The 18,005-nt window shown below is 41.2% G+C and overlaps 1 protein-coding gene across 2 annotated transcripts in view; it reads left to right on the top strand.

The window, feature by feature from the left end:
* The window catches only part of LOC121292231 (60 kDa lysophospholipase-like), a 100,287-nt gene extending 83,217 nt beyond the window's left edge, over positions 1-17,070 (top strand). For both annotated transcript variants that reach the window (XM_041213953.1, XM_041213954.1), the window contains exons 13-14: positions 7,044-7,140; positions 16,099-17,070. In XM_041213953.1, coding sequence (XP_041069887.1) covers positions 7,044-7,140; positions 16,099-16,104 — 103 coding nt within the window. In that variant the 3' untranslated portion in view covers positions 16,105-17,070. The remainder of the gene's footprint in view (positions 1-7,043; positions 7,141-16,098) is intronic.
* The last annotated feature ends 935 nt before the right edge of the window (positions 17,071-18,005 follow it).

Genomic DNA, 18,005 nt, shown 5'->3' with positions numbered 1-18,005 from the left:
TGCACACATACATAAGCACACACACGCGCACCAAACACATACACATGCGCACACACATACATACACACATGCACATGCACCCACGCACACATATACACACACACACACACACACACACACACACACTAAGCAGAACTGTTATGTAGTATTCTTACTGTGGACTAGCTAATGTTTCATAGAGTTCTAATAAAATGTTTGTGCTCTTGTATGTAAACTTATACTAAAAGCCTTATGAAGAACCATGAAGGCTGCATCAAACAGAGTACCCTCATCAACCATCCTTTTTACCTCCACAAAAAAATTCAATCAAGTTATTCAGACATGACCTTCCCTTAAAATCCATGTTGTGTCCATGACTAATTTGCGTTTTTCGAAATGTCGATTTCTACTGTCCCTCAGAATTTTTTCCAATAATTTGCCCACCACTGAGGTTAAGTGGATTGGCTTGCAACTACTTGGTCTATCCTATCCTCCCTTTTTAAACAATGATACAATATTGGCAGAGAAGAATGAAAACTGATGGTCCGAGCCTCCACTATTTTCTTCTTTTCTGCTCTAAGCAGCCTGGAATACATTTCATCTCAGCACTTTCAAAGATCCTAAACTTGATATTTTCTATCTCGCTATGTTTAGACGATCCAGCATTTCCCACTCCTCTACAATGAAGACAGACGCAGAACCTTAAGAACCATGCCCACATCTCCTGCCTCCACACACAAGTACTCTTTTAGGCCTCTAATTAGCTCTACAATTTCCTTAGTTATCCTGGTGTTCTTTATATAGTTATAAAATATCTTTAGGTTTTCTTTGATTTTACTTGCCAGTACTTTTTCAAGCTCTCTCTTTGCTTTCTAATTTATATTTCTAATCAATTTTATAATTTAATCTCTGCACTTTTTAAACTTCTCTTAATGCATTCAGTATTCAGCTCTTGGTTACACTGAAAAATTGGCAGTGGGTGGCTGGGAAATCTACGTTCTATCATTTTGCTTAGGTGGAGGGGGTGGGGGATGCCAAGAGAAACTTGGCATGTTGAACCAAGCTGCAAGAAATTGCATAAGCTCTGAAGGAGTGTCTCTTTATGTTGATGCTTAGTCATAAACCCCTCCTAGACCAGTCTGCTGTCATTCAAAATTCTTGTTCAACCTGTTTTCTTCATGGGTGGAGTGAATGTGTTGCACACTGGAATGAGGCTGCAGGTGCACACTTCTGAAACTTTCATTCACATTTGACTGTGAATTGCAGGAACTTGTAAATAGGAGCTCCAGCCTGTTTAAAAACCCTATGTTCCAGTGGGATACTCCAAAATAATATTTCACCTGCATTTCTGTTTATTCTTTTTGGAGAACTTAAACATGTAATTTAAAGGTGTGTGTCCTAATCATTTCTTACAATTCAGTGGGACATTGGTTCTTCAGGAGAAATTGTAATTGAGTCGCAATAACAATACCACCATAATTGATCCATTCACCATTGTTCATTATGAAAAACAGGAAGATAGGAAACGTTTATGACTAAGTGTGCTAAGCATCAGCTTAAAGAGACACTCCTTTGGAGTTTATATGACTTCTTGCAGCTTTGTTCAACAGGCCAAGTTCTTTGCCCCCCTACCCCCCGCCCCCATCCACACTGCAGCAATTAACGTTGCCCACCTCCCCTCAGAAAGCTGTTCACAGCATCAGTTTGGAATACAATATGGTTCCTATTGGAGCTACCTCATCCCTTCCAAAGTAGAGAGAAAAATGGGATTGCAGTTGAAGAGAAACACAATTGCTAAGAGTTTAAAGCTCCAAAAGGGACATGGTTAGGGGTACAGCACCCTTGGGACAAATAAATCTAGAAAAACCTAATAAATATGGACCAAAATAGACTTTGCTTATAAAAATAAAAGGAAAACTCTGCAAATATCAGAAATCTTAAATAAAGGAGCCCAATGTCTATAATGCAAAAACGTTTTAACATATTTTCATTTCTCTTAAGTTGCACGATTTATAAGTGTTCTTTGGTTACAGATTTAGGGAATTTATCTTCCTAATCTGACTTGGCTCATGTACCTGAGTGTGTACCTGGGTTGCAAAGAAATAATATTTAGTTCCTCCCCGAGACACAAGTCAACTTAGAAGTGGGTGGAATCACAGAGTTGTAATCTTCTCTGTGCACATTGAAAGTGATTTGAAATATGTACTTTTATTTAGTGAGTTGCCAATCGAAGTTCTAATATTGGTGATTCTATTTCCAGAGACTTGGAAGTAAAATTGTCCAGGCCTCAAGCTACTGATGTCAGGGGTTTTGCCACTCAGGCACCTGATTACCGATCTGGGTTAATATCAGGGCTATCATTTAGGCAAACACGAGTTTCACTTTGAATCATATCTCAGTGTCATGGCTGGTTTTCATTGTACATGGAAATACTAAAATTTGTACATAAATATTTAGTACAGTTTTCCTGTATCCCCTCTTATCTTCCTGTGCTCCATTGGTGCCAGGGATTTGGTACCTATGTGGTTTATAATACCTTTCATGACAGTGACACTGATAGTACAGTGTCACACCACTGATTTCATAGAATTTGTGAATTTGGCATCAGTCCTGCGACCACCTGAAAAAAAAGTACTTATGCATTGTTAATATGTTAATAAAACATCATCTGCACTATAACTAACTTGTATACAACTGACTTTTCAAATGTTGACCTTAACTTTTACAAACAATCCTGGAGGCTTGTTATCCCACATTTATTACATTTCTTCAACTGCAGTTACACTTTGATTCTGCCCACAAACCAATATACAGGAACAGGATGACAAAACATGAGCCACGCAAGGCAACTTGCTGATGGTTCTAGAGACCAAATTCTGTGGAATGGTAGCAATGTTCTGGTGCTCTACTGCATGTGGTTATTGAATCAGAGTCTGCTGGCTTCAGGCTGCGCTGCCATGGATTATGGGTCACCAGAATTGGGGTTAAGTATTTCCTTCTAGTTTTCATTGTTTGAACACTTTGGCACTTAGCTGTACTTTCTCTCATCCAACACCCTTGTCAGTCAATGGTATAACTGTGACTGTCTGATCAGAGCAGTTGATACTCCCTCACTGGGGCACTCATTGCAAACCAACCAAAATTGATCAATCCATCTCTTGCATACCCTACAAATTCTCTGAATGTTTTATTGTTTATGAACTATATGTTGAATCAATGCCAGATATTAATGGGTTCATTCTACAAATGCAAAAATGTGTCTGTGGTATGTTTGATGTTGAGACCTGGTCCTGCCATCATTCTAGAATATGCTTCTGATATTGGGGATATTAACTTTAATCTGCCTTGTTTACTTTACAAATCGCAGCAGGACATTCTCCAATGAGTCCTAAATTGGATAATTCGAATCATATGCAAGATATTATGAAACTAAAGACTTGTCATTTTTATCTTCTGTTGCATTTTCTATTTGGTACATAATTCAGAGAATGTTTACAGATATCATAAAAGCGTGTTTGTGCAAGCCAATTGCCATGACAACAACTAAGTCCAATGGATTATTCAGTTGATTGAATTGATCTTAACTACACTTTATTAAGCTCTGTCATTGGTTTAGTGGGTAAATGCAACATTTGGTTTGTTGCTGATGCATGCAGATTAGGGAAGGTCCAGGTTGGATTCTTGGACTATGCTGAGCTGGAGTAGCCTTCGGAGCTCTTCAGTCAGCCTCATGGCCTCAATCAGGAAGGGAAAATTACTCAGGATTCCCATTCTGATTACTTTCCAGTTTCCTCCTCCTGGAAAGTGGTCTTTGGGCCAGCTATTCACAGAGTTGGGAATCCTGCACAGATCTTTAAAATTGGTGGATGGAATTTGGGTGTGGAATTCGACCCCCATTCCTTGTCAGATCCAACTTTTGCTGGTAGGAGGAAGGGAGAGGGGCAGTGTGAGGTATGAATCACACTAGAAGGAAACTCAAGCTCAGTCGGGCCATTTGAACTTAGTGCTGACCCCATTTTGGCTGTTGAAAGAGCTTTAATCTGCAGTGGAGGAGTCACAAATCTATGCAGTATACGTAAACACTCTTGAAGGGCAGATGAGGTCTGTAATTGTCATAATCTGGATTTTTAAAAATCTCCTGCTCTGTAAACATGAAAAAACAGGCTGAAGCTGTCATTGAGAGATTTAAAAACCCTCCTCTGGACTGCTTTGATTGACAGGTCATCTGGTAGAGGTTAGAAAAAAAATCATCTGGTCTAACAATTTCAATGAGTTCTTTGTTGAAATTTCCCCAAGGGCTATTATTATATCATTATAAATGTAAGGCTGAATTTCAAAAGCCACAGTTAACTCAGCAAGGGTTCTGAGTTCACAGTTTGATTGACAGCTCAAAGAGGCTATTAAAGGATTAGCTGTGTTGTCTGAATAGAAGTCTGTTTATTTTTATAAGAGATTAATCACTTGATTTGAAAGATTTAAATGGGTTTCACGAATGGGAGTTTTTTCACTATCAAATGTGCATGAGTGAGATCTGTATTAGATCATTAGAAGTTTATTTTTTTCATCTCCACATGGTCCTAAAGGAGGTCTTGTGGTGCAGTGGTAGCATCCCTGCCTTTGAGCCAGAAGCTCCTGGTTCAAGTACCACTTCAGGGCTTGATGGCCAAGGAAGGTGTGTTCAAAATGTGGTGAGACAGATTGAGTGTCAACTTGTAAATCCTTCCAACATATACAATGGCAGGCTGTTAGAGAGGGAGAAATTCCTGGTTAGCCATGTGATGGAAAGAAATTGGGGCCTCTACCATCACAATCCATAGCTCCAAACTACAACACGCATTTAAAAGTGTATGATGCAGCTCGGACTCCTCGGAGGCTGGATGACTTAGTTGGATGGACAGCTGGTGAGATCACATTGGTGCCAACAACATGGGGTGGATTTGGGACCTGCCTCCTTGCCCTACCCATGGTGGGGATTGCAGTGCTGTGGGTCAGACCTACCTTCAGGGCTTCTCAGGTCTACCCATGGTTGGTACTGGATGTGTGATTCTGGGTGTGTGGAGGGGCATGGGAGGTGGCTGAGGGGCATGAATTGGATGGAAGGAGCCATGTGGGCAATGAAGGGTTTGGGGGTGGGTGGCTTCAGTTGGCTTGGAGGAGCAATGGGGGGCATGAAGGAACATGGCTGTTGGTGGGGGGCAATGGGTTAGCATAGGGTGCCATGGGGAGGGAGGGGTGAAGAGATATGAGGGCTGAGAGCTACTGGGCCTAGCAAGTTGGAAAATAACTGGGACAAAGTCCCAGAGAGCCAAGGCCGGCTTTCTAACCAGCCTTCCTTGGTACTTGTGCATCTGCCTAGGATCTGTCTCTGTGGGCAGCAGGCCCTAGTTGATCCCTGGAGTAAAATTGGATCTAAAATTGGGCCCTTTAAATCAAGGTGGATCTGCCGAGTCGGAAAGTTTTCTTGGCTAAGCTTTCCACCTCAGTAGTAAAATGTTTGCTCTCTGTTACTGCTCCGTGAGCACAGAATCGGGCTGATCATGATGTCACTCAAAGGATCACCAATCTTGTGAGCGCTCCAATGTTTGTCCAGGCTCACCACAGGAAGAACAGGTAGGTAATGTGCAGGAAGGTCGTCAATCAAGTTATTTTTTAATCAATATTTTCTGATTACATGGGATGCAGAGGTACAGCTTTTTTGTCATTTTCATGATTTCTTGCATTAGTGATTTACATTACACTAATTATCTATTCAAAACTGGTTTGTGCCAAGGGTTGTCACAATTATTAATATCAAATACTTCAGTGTTTACAATAGAGGTTGGTAAATTGAACACATTTTTATTAGAATAACATCTCCATGATAATTGGAACCCATGTTTAACTTTTTTGTGGGATGCACTTCTACGTATTGCCATCTTTGCTTGCTGAATCACACCATTTTCCAAGCAACTGTTTCCTTCACTTTGAAAATATGACCTAGAAAATGATAGGTTGATTTTAAGCTCTGATTGGGAAAAAGGCTCTTTCTATGCAGCTCTGAGCTGTTAAGGTAGTAATAGAGAAATATGTTGAGGCAGTGTGTGCTCTCAGAGTCTCAGAGCCCTCCTTATGGCACTTGTGAACTGGCAGCAAGTAGATGAGATCAGCCCCAATTTTGCCTTTTTTTTCCAATTTCCTGCCTTCTTGTAGGGAAACCCTGCTTAGAATTTGACATTCACTCAATGGGATTTGGTGATCACCCATTTCCTATTACTGTTTTATGTGGCACAATGTGTAACTACGTAAAAGTGCACTGTGCCATCAGTTTTCCATTATTGATACTTCTTGTCAAGTTACAAAGATTTCAGAATAGTGATTGCTCATTATAATAAGCAAAATTCATCTTCCATTGAGCATGTTATGAGAGGTAAAATATGAACAATGTAAATATATCTCAGTAGAAATGAAAATGTTATGAATAATACTGAAACACTTTGCTCCATCCACACATTGTGAATATAGTAGAGCATGGGCCCCCGACCATGATTCACTCATGCAAACAGACACGTATTAGCAAGTGGTTGGATGAAAAATAGAGATTGATGTACTGCAGACTGCTCAGTGTGGCTTTGACAGAAATGTGGGACTAGACCACTTATGCATCCAGTTGTTGGCAAGGAAAAGATGTATGTTAAAAGGACAATCTCAAACCTGGATCAAAATTAATTTGAAATGGGAGTGAAGTACAATGGAATACTTTGAAGTAAAATGTTAGTGTTTCTGGGATTTTTAAAAAAAAGGGCTGGACCTGTTACCTTTTTAAAAATAAATTACAAACTATAAATAATTTTTAAAAAGGGATAGGCCTTTTGTCTACACAGCTGTTATGATAAACCTTTAATGTGGATCACTGCATAAAGTTGAATAGGTTATGAGTTGACTGATGACGCTGGTAGTTTTATAGAATATTTGCAACCAGGTTGTTGCCTTTAAAACAAAACGAATCCAACATATTGTTCTATATTTGCTACTTCTGTCACTGTATTTGTGTGAGAAAAACATAAAACATTGTTTGTTGTACACAGCATGGCTGCAGATGGTGACATGAAAACACTGATGGCTTGGCACCTTGCAGGGTGGGACTTGGACCAATGGAGCTACGATGGACAACATCCTCCTGGAGTAAGCAAACATTTTGAACAGCATTTGAGATAAACTCAGGAAAGCTACATTAAAAATCCTACAGGTTACATTCCTCCCAAATGAGACACACATGGTACTTTGACATTCTTAGCTGACTTGCTCATTAGCTGGTGTTTAAAAATAGCTTTTGGCACTTTCATGATATGAATCACATTTTTCTGCTGGGTGAAGCTAAGTTGTATGAATGTTTCTGACTTTGCCTCCAGGCATTAGCTGATGGCAATGAAGAGGTCGTCACATTCTTTCAGTCAGCAGTCAAGCAAAACAGGTAGCTAAGAGTTATATGATTCAGTGGCTTTTGTATCAACCACAACAATTCCATATTGAACTGAGATTCCAAATTATATATTTTGGTAACATCCTTGCCTTCATGCTTTAAAGCAATAAATGTGTTGCTTTTCACTTTGCAATATCAAGGGCTGAATCTTTGGCTAGGCGAGCGGGGTTACTGAGGCGTAAAATGACGCAGGGTAATATCGGACCTGATGTCACGGCGCGTCATTTACATTTTCAGTTCAGCAGGCGCGCACTGGAGTTGGCTGTGTGCCCGCTAACCTGTCAACGGCCTATTAAGGCCATTTAACCATCAATTAAAATGATTAACGGAGCTGCTCGTCCTTTTTCATGGAACCTCATCCACAGGCGGGAAGAGGTTTCATGAATGATTTTAAATTTTCTCAAAAATTTTTATTGAAATTAATGCACATGTCCCAGCTCATGTGATGGTTTCACTTGAGAGGACATGTCTTAAAAAATTTTTCAACACTTTATTGAACTGTTAAAACTTAAAACTAATCTCCCTGAGGCCCCTCTTGACTCAGAGATTTCTACGCTCTTTTGTGCACATGAAGCATGAAGACAAGGATGTTACCAAAATATACAATTTGGAATCTCAGTTCAATATGGAATTGTTGTGGTTGATACAAAAGCCACTGAATCATGTAACTCTTAGCTATCGGGTCTACACCGCCATTTTATGTGGGTGGGCCCAGCGTGGTGCGCACCCGGAAGCACTCCCTGTGCAGGCAGGGGGTGGGGGCTCCCTGAGTCGGGAGTGCACCCTTTCACGCATGCGAGGTGTCTCAGGGAGATTAGTTTTAAGTTTTAACAGTTCAACAAAGTATTGAAAAAAATTTTATGCCATATCCCCTCATGTGAAACTGTCAATTTCAATAAAAATTTTTGAGAAAATTTAAAATCATTCATGAAACCTCATCCCGCCTGTGGATGAGGTTCCATGAAAAATGCGAAGGCTGCCAGGGCTCTTTGCCTGCCCGCCTACCATTCATTATTTTAATTGTTAGTTAAATGACCTTAACGGGCCTTTGAAAATCTAAATGACGCGGGGTGGCATCAGGACGCACGCCCGACGTCACCGTGCGTCATTTTACGCCTCGGTGGGCTGGCCTTGCCCCTGCTTGCCGAGCTGAAACTTCTCCCCCAGATTCAGAGGGACACAGTTATACCAGTACATTATATAATGGGCTGCATTTTACGTGACCTCTGGGGGTGTGTTTTCAACAGAGGTACAAGTAAATTAGAGCAGGTGCCCACTCCACCACCTTCCTGCCCATCCCCAAGCTGATTGCCATAATACAGGTGGTGCCCACCACATTTAAATAAATAATTAAGGATCAGTTGGGCTTGTTAATACACTGCCCATGCCATCAAATGGTTGGCGTGGTCAGTTGGGCAGGAGTGGGCAGGCCACTTTTTAAAAAAACTTTTTCAAAGGGCGGGAGGGAAGAGATGGGTACTATCTTCGAGGAGTCCCCTGCGCGGATTGGGGCTGGGAGGGCGCAGCCCGCCTGATAGTACCTCCCCTTCTTCCTACCTGTCTGCTCCATTAAACACATCACCCCCCACCACTGGCTCGCCCTCACTAAACTGTCTAACCCCTCACTGCCCAAGACCCCAGGCCTACCTGGCTCTGGGATCCATTGGCCTCCTCCTTGTCCCTGGTTGCAGTTCCGGCAGTGCTCAAGAGTGCGCTCTTGGCACGCCTGGGACTGATGGGGCTTCCAGCCATCCTGATTGGCCAGCAGCTCACGAGGGTGCGACTCCCCAGTGAAGGGTGGAAGTCGCACACTGTCCCACTTTAGCCTGCCTGCAGCACGTTATGGCTGCAGGGCAGGGTAAGAATCCACACTTGACTTTGCTTCGGGGGAGCAATCTGTCTGCCACCCACCCCCCACCCCTATAATATTCTCCCCAAGGGGTATTTGTGAGTCAAAGGTAAATGTACCTTCATTCCAATGGAATGAGGGCCTAAGTCATGGTCACATCTTTAGGAGGATTCAGGTAGATCAATGATTAGCTACAGTAGGCAGACTGCTCATGACTTGCAGCAGCTTGTTACAGAGTGGCATTTGGGAGGGTCTTAAGGCGGCAGAAAAATAAATTTGTAGAAAGGAAAACTGTAAAGAATAGAACATGTGCAAATGATTTGGGACCTCAAAAAAAAAACTCAGGATTAAGTAATATATTTTAAAATGTTGACTTTTGTTTTCTGTTTCCCTTCATTGCTTTACATTCTCCTGTTGAAAGTTCAATTTTCCCTCTTGTATGCACATTTGTCTTTATTATCTTTCACATTCTCCATTTTAATGTGACCTGAAAGATACCTTTACTAAGTTGCTTCTCTATATCTTCTTATTTTACTGTTTATAATTCAAGCCAGTAATGGCATCTAGAGCTAGGGACACAGTTACAGAATAATTAAGGGGTCTCCCATTTGAGACGGAAATGAGGAGGAATTTCTTCCCTCAGAGGGTCTTTAATCTTTGGAATTGTCTGCTCCAGAGAGCAATGGAGGCTGGGTCATTGAATATATTCAAGGATGAGTTAGACGGATTTTTGATTTATAAGGGTGTCAAGGGTTATGGGGGATAGGCAGTTAAGGCCATAGTCAAAGCAACCATAAGAACATTGGACTAAGATGCAGGAGTAGGATATTTGGCCCTTTCAGCTTGCTCCACCATTCAATAAGATCATGACTGATCTGGTTGTGGTCTGAACTTCACTTTCCTGTTTGCTCCCCGTAATCCTTGACTCCCTTATCTATCAAAAATCTGTCTAATTCTGCCTTGACTAAATTCAATGACCCAGCCTCCACTGCTTTCTGGGAAAGAGAATTCCACATACTAACAACCCTCTAAGAGAATAAAAATCTCCTCATCTCTATCTTAAAAGGGAGACCACTTATTCCTAAACTGTGTCCCCTAGTTCTAGTCAGCCCCACAAGTGGAAACATCCTCCAAGTATCTACCCTATAAAGTCCCCTCATGATTTTATGTGCTTCAATAAGATCATCTCTCATTCTTCTAAACTCCAATGGGCATAGGCCCAACCTGTTCAAACTTTCTTCATAAGATAACCCCTTCATCTCAGGAATGAGTTGAATGAACTTCCTTTGAGTTGCTTTTAACACAATTATATATTTTTTTCAAATAAGGATACCAAAGCTGCATACAGTATTCCAAATGTGGTCTCACCAAGGCCCTGTATAGCTGCTCTAAAACTTCCCTAATTTTATATTTCCATTCCCCTTGTAATAAATGTCAACATTCCATTTGCCTTCCTAACCACTTGCTGCTGCATACTAACTTTTTGTGATTAATGTACCAGGGCACCCAGATCCCTCTGTACCACCAGGTTCTACAATCTTACTCCATTTAAATAGTATACAGCAATTCTAGTCTTCCTGCCAAAGTGAACAAGTTCATATTTTCTCACATTATACTCCACCCGCCAAATTTTTACCCATTCTTAATTTGTTTATATCCCTTTGCAAATGCTCTATCTCCTCTTCACAGCTTACTTTCCTGCCTATCTTGGTGTTATCAGCAAATTTAACTACTACACATTCAGTCCCTTAATTCAAGCCATTGATGTGAATCGTAAGTAATTGAGGCCACAGCACTGATCCCTGTGGCACGCCACTAGGCACAGCTTGCCAACCTGAGAAAGACCCATTTATGCATACTCTCTGCTTCCTGTTTTCTACCCAATCCTTTATCCATGCTAATATGTTACACCCTACACCATGCACTCTTGTGCAGTAAACCATGATCTTATTGAATGGTGGAATGGGCTGAATGGCCTACTCCTTCTATTTCTTATGTTCTTTAAGGACATTTGCCTGTGAGTGATTATATTCAAAATGGATCTGAGCTTTGTGAGAGAAAGTTACAGGAGAAGCAAAATCAAGGTTGAGATGTGACTGCCATCAATGTGATGCTAAGCTATATAGGTTTATCTAGACCAAGGATAGGTTCTTGGTTTTAGGTTTAAAAATGTGCGCATTAATTTACTACTTGCCTGTAATTTGATGCATCAGAGTTATGAAAGCTGCCTGGTTGATGTTATCCGGTTCCTATTTTGTTAATTAGCAACAGCATTCATGTCATTCAGGAGCTACCATTCCAAAGACAGGAGGAGCATATTTTGTCTTGTTAGTATGGGTTTGTGCTATGAGTTGCAGGTCAGGAGAAACCTGACGAGCATGATGCTTTCCAAATCCTGAGTATGGCCCAACCCTGTTGAAGAATGGCTTAACAGCGCCCAGCATCATGTTCTTCATGGATTTGTTTGAGGAGGGTGGAATCTGTAAGTCTGGAGAAATCAAGTTTTGCACAGCACCACACGTTGAGTACTAATTTCCTCTTACAACAGTGTGTGCTTTTGGAGGCAGGAACTGTATTTAAGTTCATTTGTAAAACAATGGCATAATTTAGGCCTACATGAAAGGCTGAGCAAAGTATAAAGACTTGAGGGGACTACATGAAAATTCTTTGAAGTGAGGGTCTTGGGCTTCCTCACTGGTAATTATCTTGTGACATAGCCTGTACCAGAGGAACATGGGACAGACCTATTTCCCTTTGCAGAGGGAAGACAGTGGTAGAGTAGTAATGTCACTAGGCTGGTAATCCAGAGGCCCAAGCTAACATTCTGGGGACATGGGACCAAATCCCACCTTGGCAGCTGTGGCATTTAAATTCAATTATTTAATAATTCTGGAGTTGAAAAGCTAGTCTCAGTAACGGTGACCATGAAACTATCATCAACTGTCTTAAAAACCCATCTGGTTCACTCATGTCCTTTAGGGAGGGAAATCTGCTGTCCTTACCTGGTCTGGCCTATACGTGACTCCAGACCCATCCACAGCATGGTGGTTGACTCTTCACTGCCCTCTGAAATGGCCTAGCAAGCAAGCCACTCAGTTAAAGGGCAATTAGGGATGGACAGCAAATGCTGGTCTTATCGGTGAAGCCCACATCCCACAAAAGAATTAAAAAAAGGAAACCTTAAGGATCACTTGAACTTGCACTTTTTATAATATTAGTCACGCTGCAAAAGCTCTTGTATACACTTTGTGGAATGAATTGTAACGAGCTTTTTAAAGAGTACTAAATCAGAATTACTGCTGAACAAATTTGACTGTTTGTGGAATGTCAAATTTCCCCATTATGATTTTTAAAATTCCATCGTTTTAAAATATTTTTTTAAAGTTTATGATTTTTTAGCTTCTACTTTAATCGCATTTGTATGTCCCAATCTTTGTTTCACTCTAATGCGATTAAAAAGTGAAATATGATCAATGCATTTTACTTCCTGGTTTGCCGTTGCTGAGAATTCTTCAATGTGATTGGCGGCTCAGCCCACTTGGTGACATCACTGTAACTGCTGGCCAGAGGTCCCTTATAACTGGCACTGGGATTAAATTAATGTTGGAAAAGGTGAAATGCATGCTACAGAGATTGTTAGTATTTGTAGAAAGCTTTCCATGAAGTCAGTGGTGAGTGCTGTTACTTTGCCACTCACCACAAAATTTGGGCCTATGATTTTACCTAGTTCCCATTGTTTCATACATGTAGAAATATGCTTCATTCATTTTGTGACCTGTTCTACCTGCCCTTCCGGCTGCTATGTTTTCAAAGTAATTATTTTCGTTCTGAAAATCAATGGATTGTGATCCCAGTTATTACATCAGGTTCATGTCCTCCAGTGTTAAAACTTGCCAGAATTCGCAGGATATTACCTTATTTGCTTGAGATCAGCAGATACCTTAATGGATGCACCTCTAGCACTTGTCCCATTTGGAGGTAGATACCCTTAACCCTGCCATGTTTGACACCCCAAAGTGCTCCACTTGGCTTTATATGTAAAAGACTCAATACAATTTATTTTTTTTTAATGACTAACCCAACCTTTTCACGTGTGAGGTTGGGGGGGGTTGGGGGGGCATATTTCAATTTTTTTCTCCATCAGAAGCTAATGAGCAAATTTTGGAAAGATAAGGTATGGCATAACATTAAACATGAACTTCAAAAAAAATGCTGAGGCATGAAAAGAAACATCTTGCTGAACAAAACAAAATGTCAAAGCAGTTAACTGAAAATGTTTAAAAATGAGTAATAATAAATATGATAATTCAAGAGCGAGCGTCTGTGTGTGTACAGCTCATTCCCACTCAGTCTTGGTACTCACTCACCCACACCCACTGTGAGAGTGGGTAAGAGTGCATGTTAGTGTGTGGGGGTTAGGGTGAATGAGAAACCTGAGACTGGGAGTGAGCCAGGCTTATGCACACTCTCTCTCTCTCTCTCTTTCTCACACACACATAGGTGCACACACTCTCCCCTTTCTCTCCCTCACTCACAAACATACTATCACACTCTCCCCTCTATCTCCCTCTCTCACACACTATCTCCTCTCTCTCACCCACACTCACCCCTCTCTCTCACACAATCTCCCCTCTCTCTTCCTCTCTCATACTCTCCCCTCCTTATCCCTCTTTCAAACGATCCCCTTTCTCTCACACTCACACTCTGCCCCTCTTTCTCACACTCTCTCGCACACACATTCTCTCTCTCTCACTCACACACACACTCTCACGCTCGACACTCAGACTCACACTCTCGCACTCACACACTCTCGTTCTCACACATTCACTCACTCACTCATACTCACTCACACACACTCTGGTGGGCCCCGTTCTTGCTTCTGGAGCCTAGGCCCAATTTTCACTCTGGCTCCCCCAAGCCTGGCTCTCCCTCCGGGTCCCATTCTTGTGCTGGACCCTGCCCTCCCTCCCACGTCCGGCCTTGCTTTCCACACAGCCCTGCTCTTGCTCTGGGCCCTGCTCTCCCCCCAGTGCTGCTCTTTCCCCGGCCCCACTCTCTCCCCAACCTCATTTTCCCCGCTTTTCCCTCAACCCTGAGTGAGCCTATCAGCAACAAATGAAGGGAGGAGCCAGCTTGGGATTGGGTGAGGAGCTTTAAAGCATTTTTCAAATCTAAGTCAGTTGTATGTCCAACAGGTTTGGTGGGCCAAGTCCAGAGGGGTTGGGGGGCTGAAACCTGGCCCACGGGCCATCAGTTGGACAAGCCTGGTCTAACCTTTTGTTGATTCCAAGTTGTTACTTTCAGCTGGACAGCTCTGGTTGTGTCCTATTTGTTCCCATTTGTAGACAAGTGTACATCACTTTTTTATTTGTCAGACTTGGAGAGGCAGGACTCTCAGTTGAGTGAGTTCCAACTCCTTGTCCACCCACCTTGGCATCGTGGCTTTGCAAGAGATAGGAGGTTCTGTCACTTACAAGACTGACCAGGAACTTCAGAGTTGGTGGGGATACAGCAAAATGGGGACACCTGCTTATTCCTGGTGTGTTATACTGAACTCCCACTGGAGTTTGGCAAAGTTCTGATAGAATCTTTGAGTTAGTTCAGAATAATTTAATTTTAATCTAAGAGCAAGCTCAAATTTAACTTGGAATCATGGAGCACAGAATGAAATTGTCATGTCAGTGCCAGCTCTCTACAAGAGCAACTTACTTATTCCTACATTCCTGCCTTTTCCTCGTAGCCCTGCAAAATCTTTTCTCTTCAGATAATTTTCCAATTCTTGTTTAAAGGCCTTCATTGAATCTGTCTTCACCACACTCTCAGACAGTGCATTCCAGATTCAACTACTCGCTTCATAAAAAAGATATTCCTCATCTTAATGTTGCTTCGTCTGCTAATCACCTTAATTCCGTGTCCTCTGGTTCTCAATCATTTAAACCAACAGGCAGTTTATCCCAATCTACTTGACTGGACCCATCATGATTTTGAATAGCTCTATCAAATCTCCTCTTAATCTTCTTTTCTACAGGGAGAAAAGCCCCAAATTCTTCAATCTATCCATCTAATATGTGAAATTCCATTAGCTGATACCCAGTACCCTCCTTATAAACTCATAGATTAAAAGTAAATTATCCTGAATTAACTCATGGATTTTACCAGACTCCTGCCAAGCTCCAGCACAAACAATTACACATGGGCACTAAACATCTACTGAAAAATTAATCCAACCTATCAGCAAATTATTTAGTCACATTTTTTCATTGAAAAGATTTAGAAGAAAAGCTGGTTTGGGATTTGATAATTTAAAGCATCCCCATTATCTGATCAATTACTAATTGTCATAAGTAAATGTTGCATGTAAAGATGCAACTAAAAGTCATAATGTTAATGCTATGCTTGCCAGGATTAATGTAACGAAATGTAGGATTCAGACCATTGTAGAAGATGGAAATACCACATGATGCAGCAGAGGTTTGGATTGAACAGTGCTGTCTGGTCACTGTCCTCAATGAATTGAAGTTTTTTCACTGCACAACACTGGAGTGCTGACCTTGAATAGATGAGGGAGAAATGATTTTCATTGCTGGCTGGCTATGCTGAATCCATCTACAAGATCAGTGAACATGATATATGATTTGGTGTGGTGTTAAGCACAGATCCCTTTTTCCCAAGCTAATTTAGTGTGATAAGAAGCAAATTTTGTGCATTAATGATTGTAACTGAGGATTTGCAGCAGCTTAGTACTGTTTTTATTGAACTTTGTATAACCCCAAGAACTTAACATTTATCTGAATTTGTTTCTGTGTTTCAGATTTAGGTATCCACCGTCAAGAAAATTGTCAGATTTGCTTTCTGCAACAAGAGTATAATCAAACCACAGAGCTTAATATTGCTAACCAATGCTTCTTAACCTGCTACACAATTAGCTTTTTATCAAAAACTAGATATTGTGCTACAGATTGATTTTAATGCAACAACAATCATATCTTGATTGACTTGTAAAGTTGGCAAAACCAAGTAATTTGGATGAGTAGCGCAGAAGGATGGTCTGCAATGCAAAGGTTCTACCTTGAGTCACAACACGTGAATACCTGATGTCATTTGGAGTTGAGGGTGGAAGTTTTACGTTGAGACAAAAATGTGTAGGGTGTTGCATTGGCAAGTTTGTCACTGCCCTCAATCAACGTTTGCCCTCAATTAGACAAGGACATGTGAAATATTTCTCCTCACAATGTGATTTACCACATGACATTTTTCTTTACAATCTGTCAGTTTTCTCCCTGTGTGGTAATACTGAATAAGTTGCAATGTGCAACTGATATCTGGTTGACCCTGTAGTGCTGTGACCAATTTTTTAAATATCATAACTGGAACAATCTGCCCACAGTGAGTGGACTGGTACCAGTTTTACTCTTTGCATGTGTAGAAAGGCCTTGCTGGATTTATGTTCATCTGATGGCAAAGGTGGAAAGGAAACTGAATAAGTCTTAACAGGATAAAATTCATTCTACCTCTGCCAATTATGGGAGTAACTATCACCAAATCATAAAATTGGGTAGCATATTGCATCGCTTCTACTCTCCTTACTCTTGTTACTTTGAACAAAGTTGTACCACTGGGGATTGCATGTTGTGGATTACACTCAGACCACTGATTTCATTATTGACCACTACCATCTAGAAGGACAAAGGCAGCAGAGACATGGGAACACTACCACCTGGAAGTTCCCATCCAAGCCAATCACCATCCTGATTTGGAAATATATTGCTGGTCCTTCACTTTCGCTGGATCAAAATCTTGGAACTCCGTCCCTAACAGCACTTTGGGTGTATCCACACCACATGGGCTGCAACAATTCAAGAAGGCAGCTCATCACCACCTTCTCAAAGGCAATTAGGCATAGGCAATAAATGCTGGCCTAGCCAGCAATGCCCACATCCCATGAATGAATTTTTTTAAAAATGCTTTCATATACTGCTGCTGGCTTTTATTTCCATTGTTACATCCATATTTGCGTGTGTGGACTACTTCCATAGGGTTAGATACAATAGGGGCAAAGTATTGCTTTTTGTTAATGCCTCTACACTGTCAGACTAAAGTTGATCACCATTCCCTGGACCACACACTGGCATTGAAGATTTTTTCCTTTCTTTTCATCAAGTTTATTGATCAGTAATCACCACCTTATTGCTTTGTGAAGCCTGGACTGGTGGTTGCCAATGGCCTGTGCAGTAATAAATCACCATTCATCTTGTGATCACTCTCTGTCCACTTTTCAGTAAACAGTGCAAGACTGGGGCACATCTGTGATGGTAAGCTCAAAAGGGTTACATTATCTAATATCTCTTAGTTAGAAATATTATTTTGAGTATTTATCTGCATGGTTGGACACACTTCATGCATTTGTATCTCATCTTTTGGTAGTTAATTTTTCTTGCTTGCTTGAAAAACTTAAATAAAATGCAATTAGAGAAAACCGACTTGTTTCTGCCTGTGGATATGTTGTACAATCGATATTACTGCTACCAAGAATTCTTGGGGCTTAGTTTCTTCTCAATAGCCATTTGTTTATCTGCTGACTAATACATATTAAATTACTAAGACTAGTCCAAGGATGGGATTTAATGTGGGAGACAGGGGTCTTGCCCACTTTTCTCCAGGAGACCAGATGTTATTACATTTCAATTGGGCACTTACCTGGGCAGCAATGCCCCCGCC

This window comes from Carcharodon carcharias, chromosome 20, assembly GCF_017639515.1.
Source record: "Carcharodon carcharias isolate sCarCar2 chromosome 20, sCarCar2.pri, whole genome shotgun sequence".
NCBI classification, from domain to species: Eukaryota; Metazoa; Chordata; class Chondrichthyes; order Lamniformes; family Lamnidae; genus Carcharodon; species Carcharodon carcharias.
The sequence above is the reverse complement of the archived record's forward strand: the minus strand, read 5'-3'. Positions and strand labels throughout refer to the sequence as shown.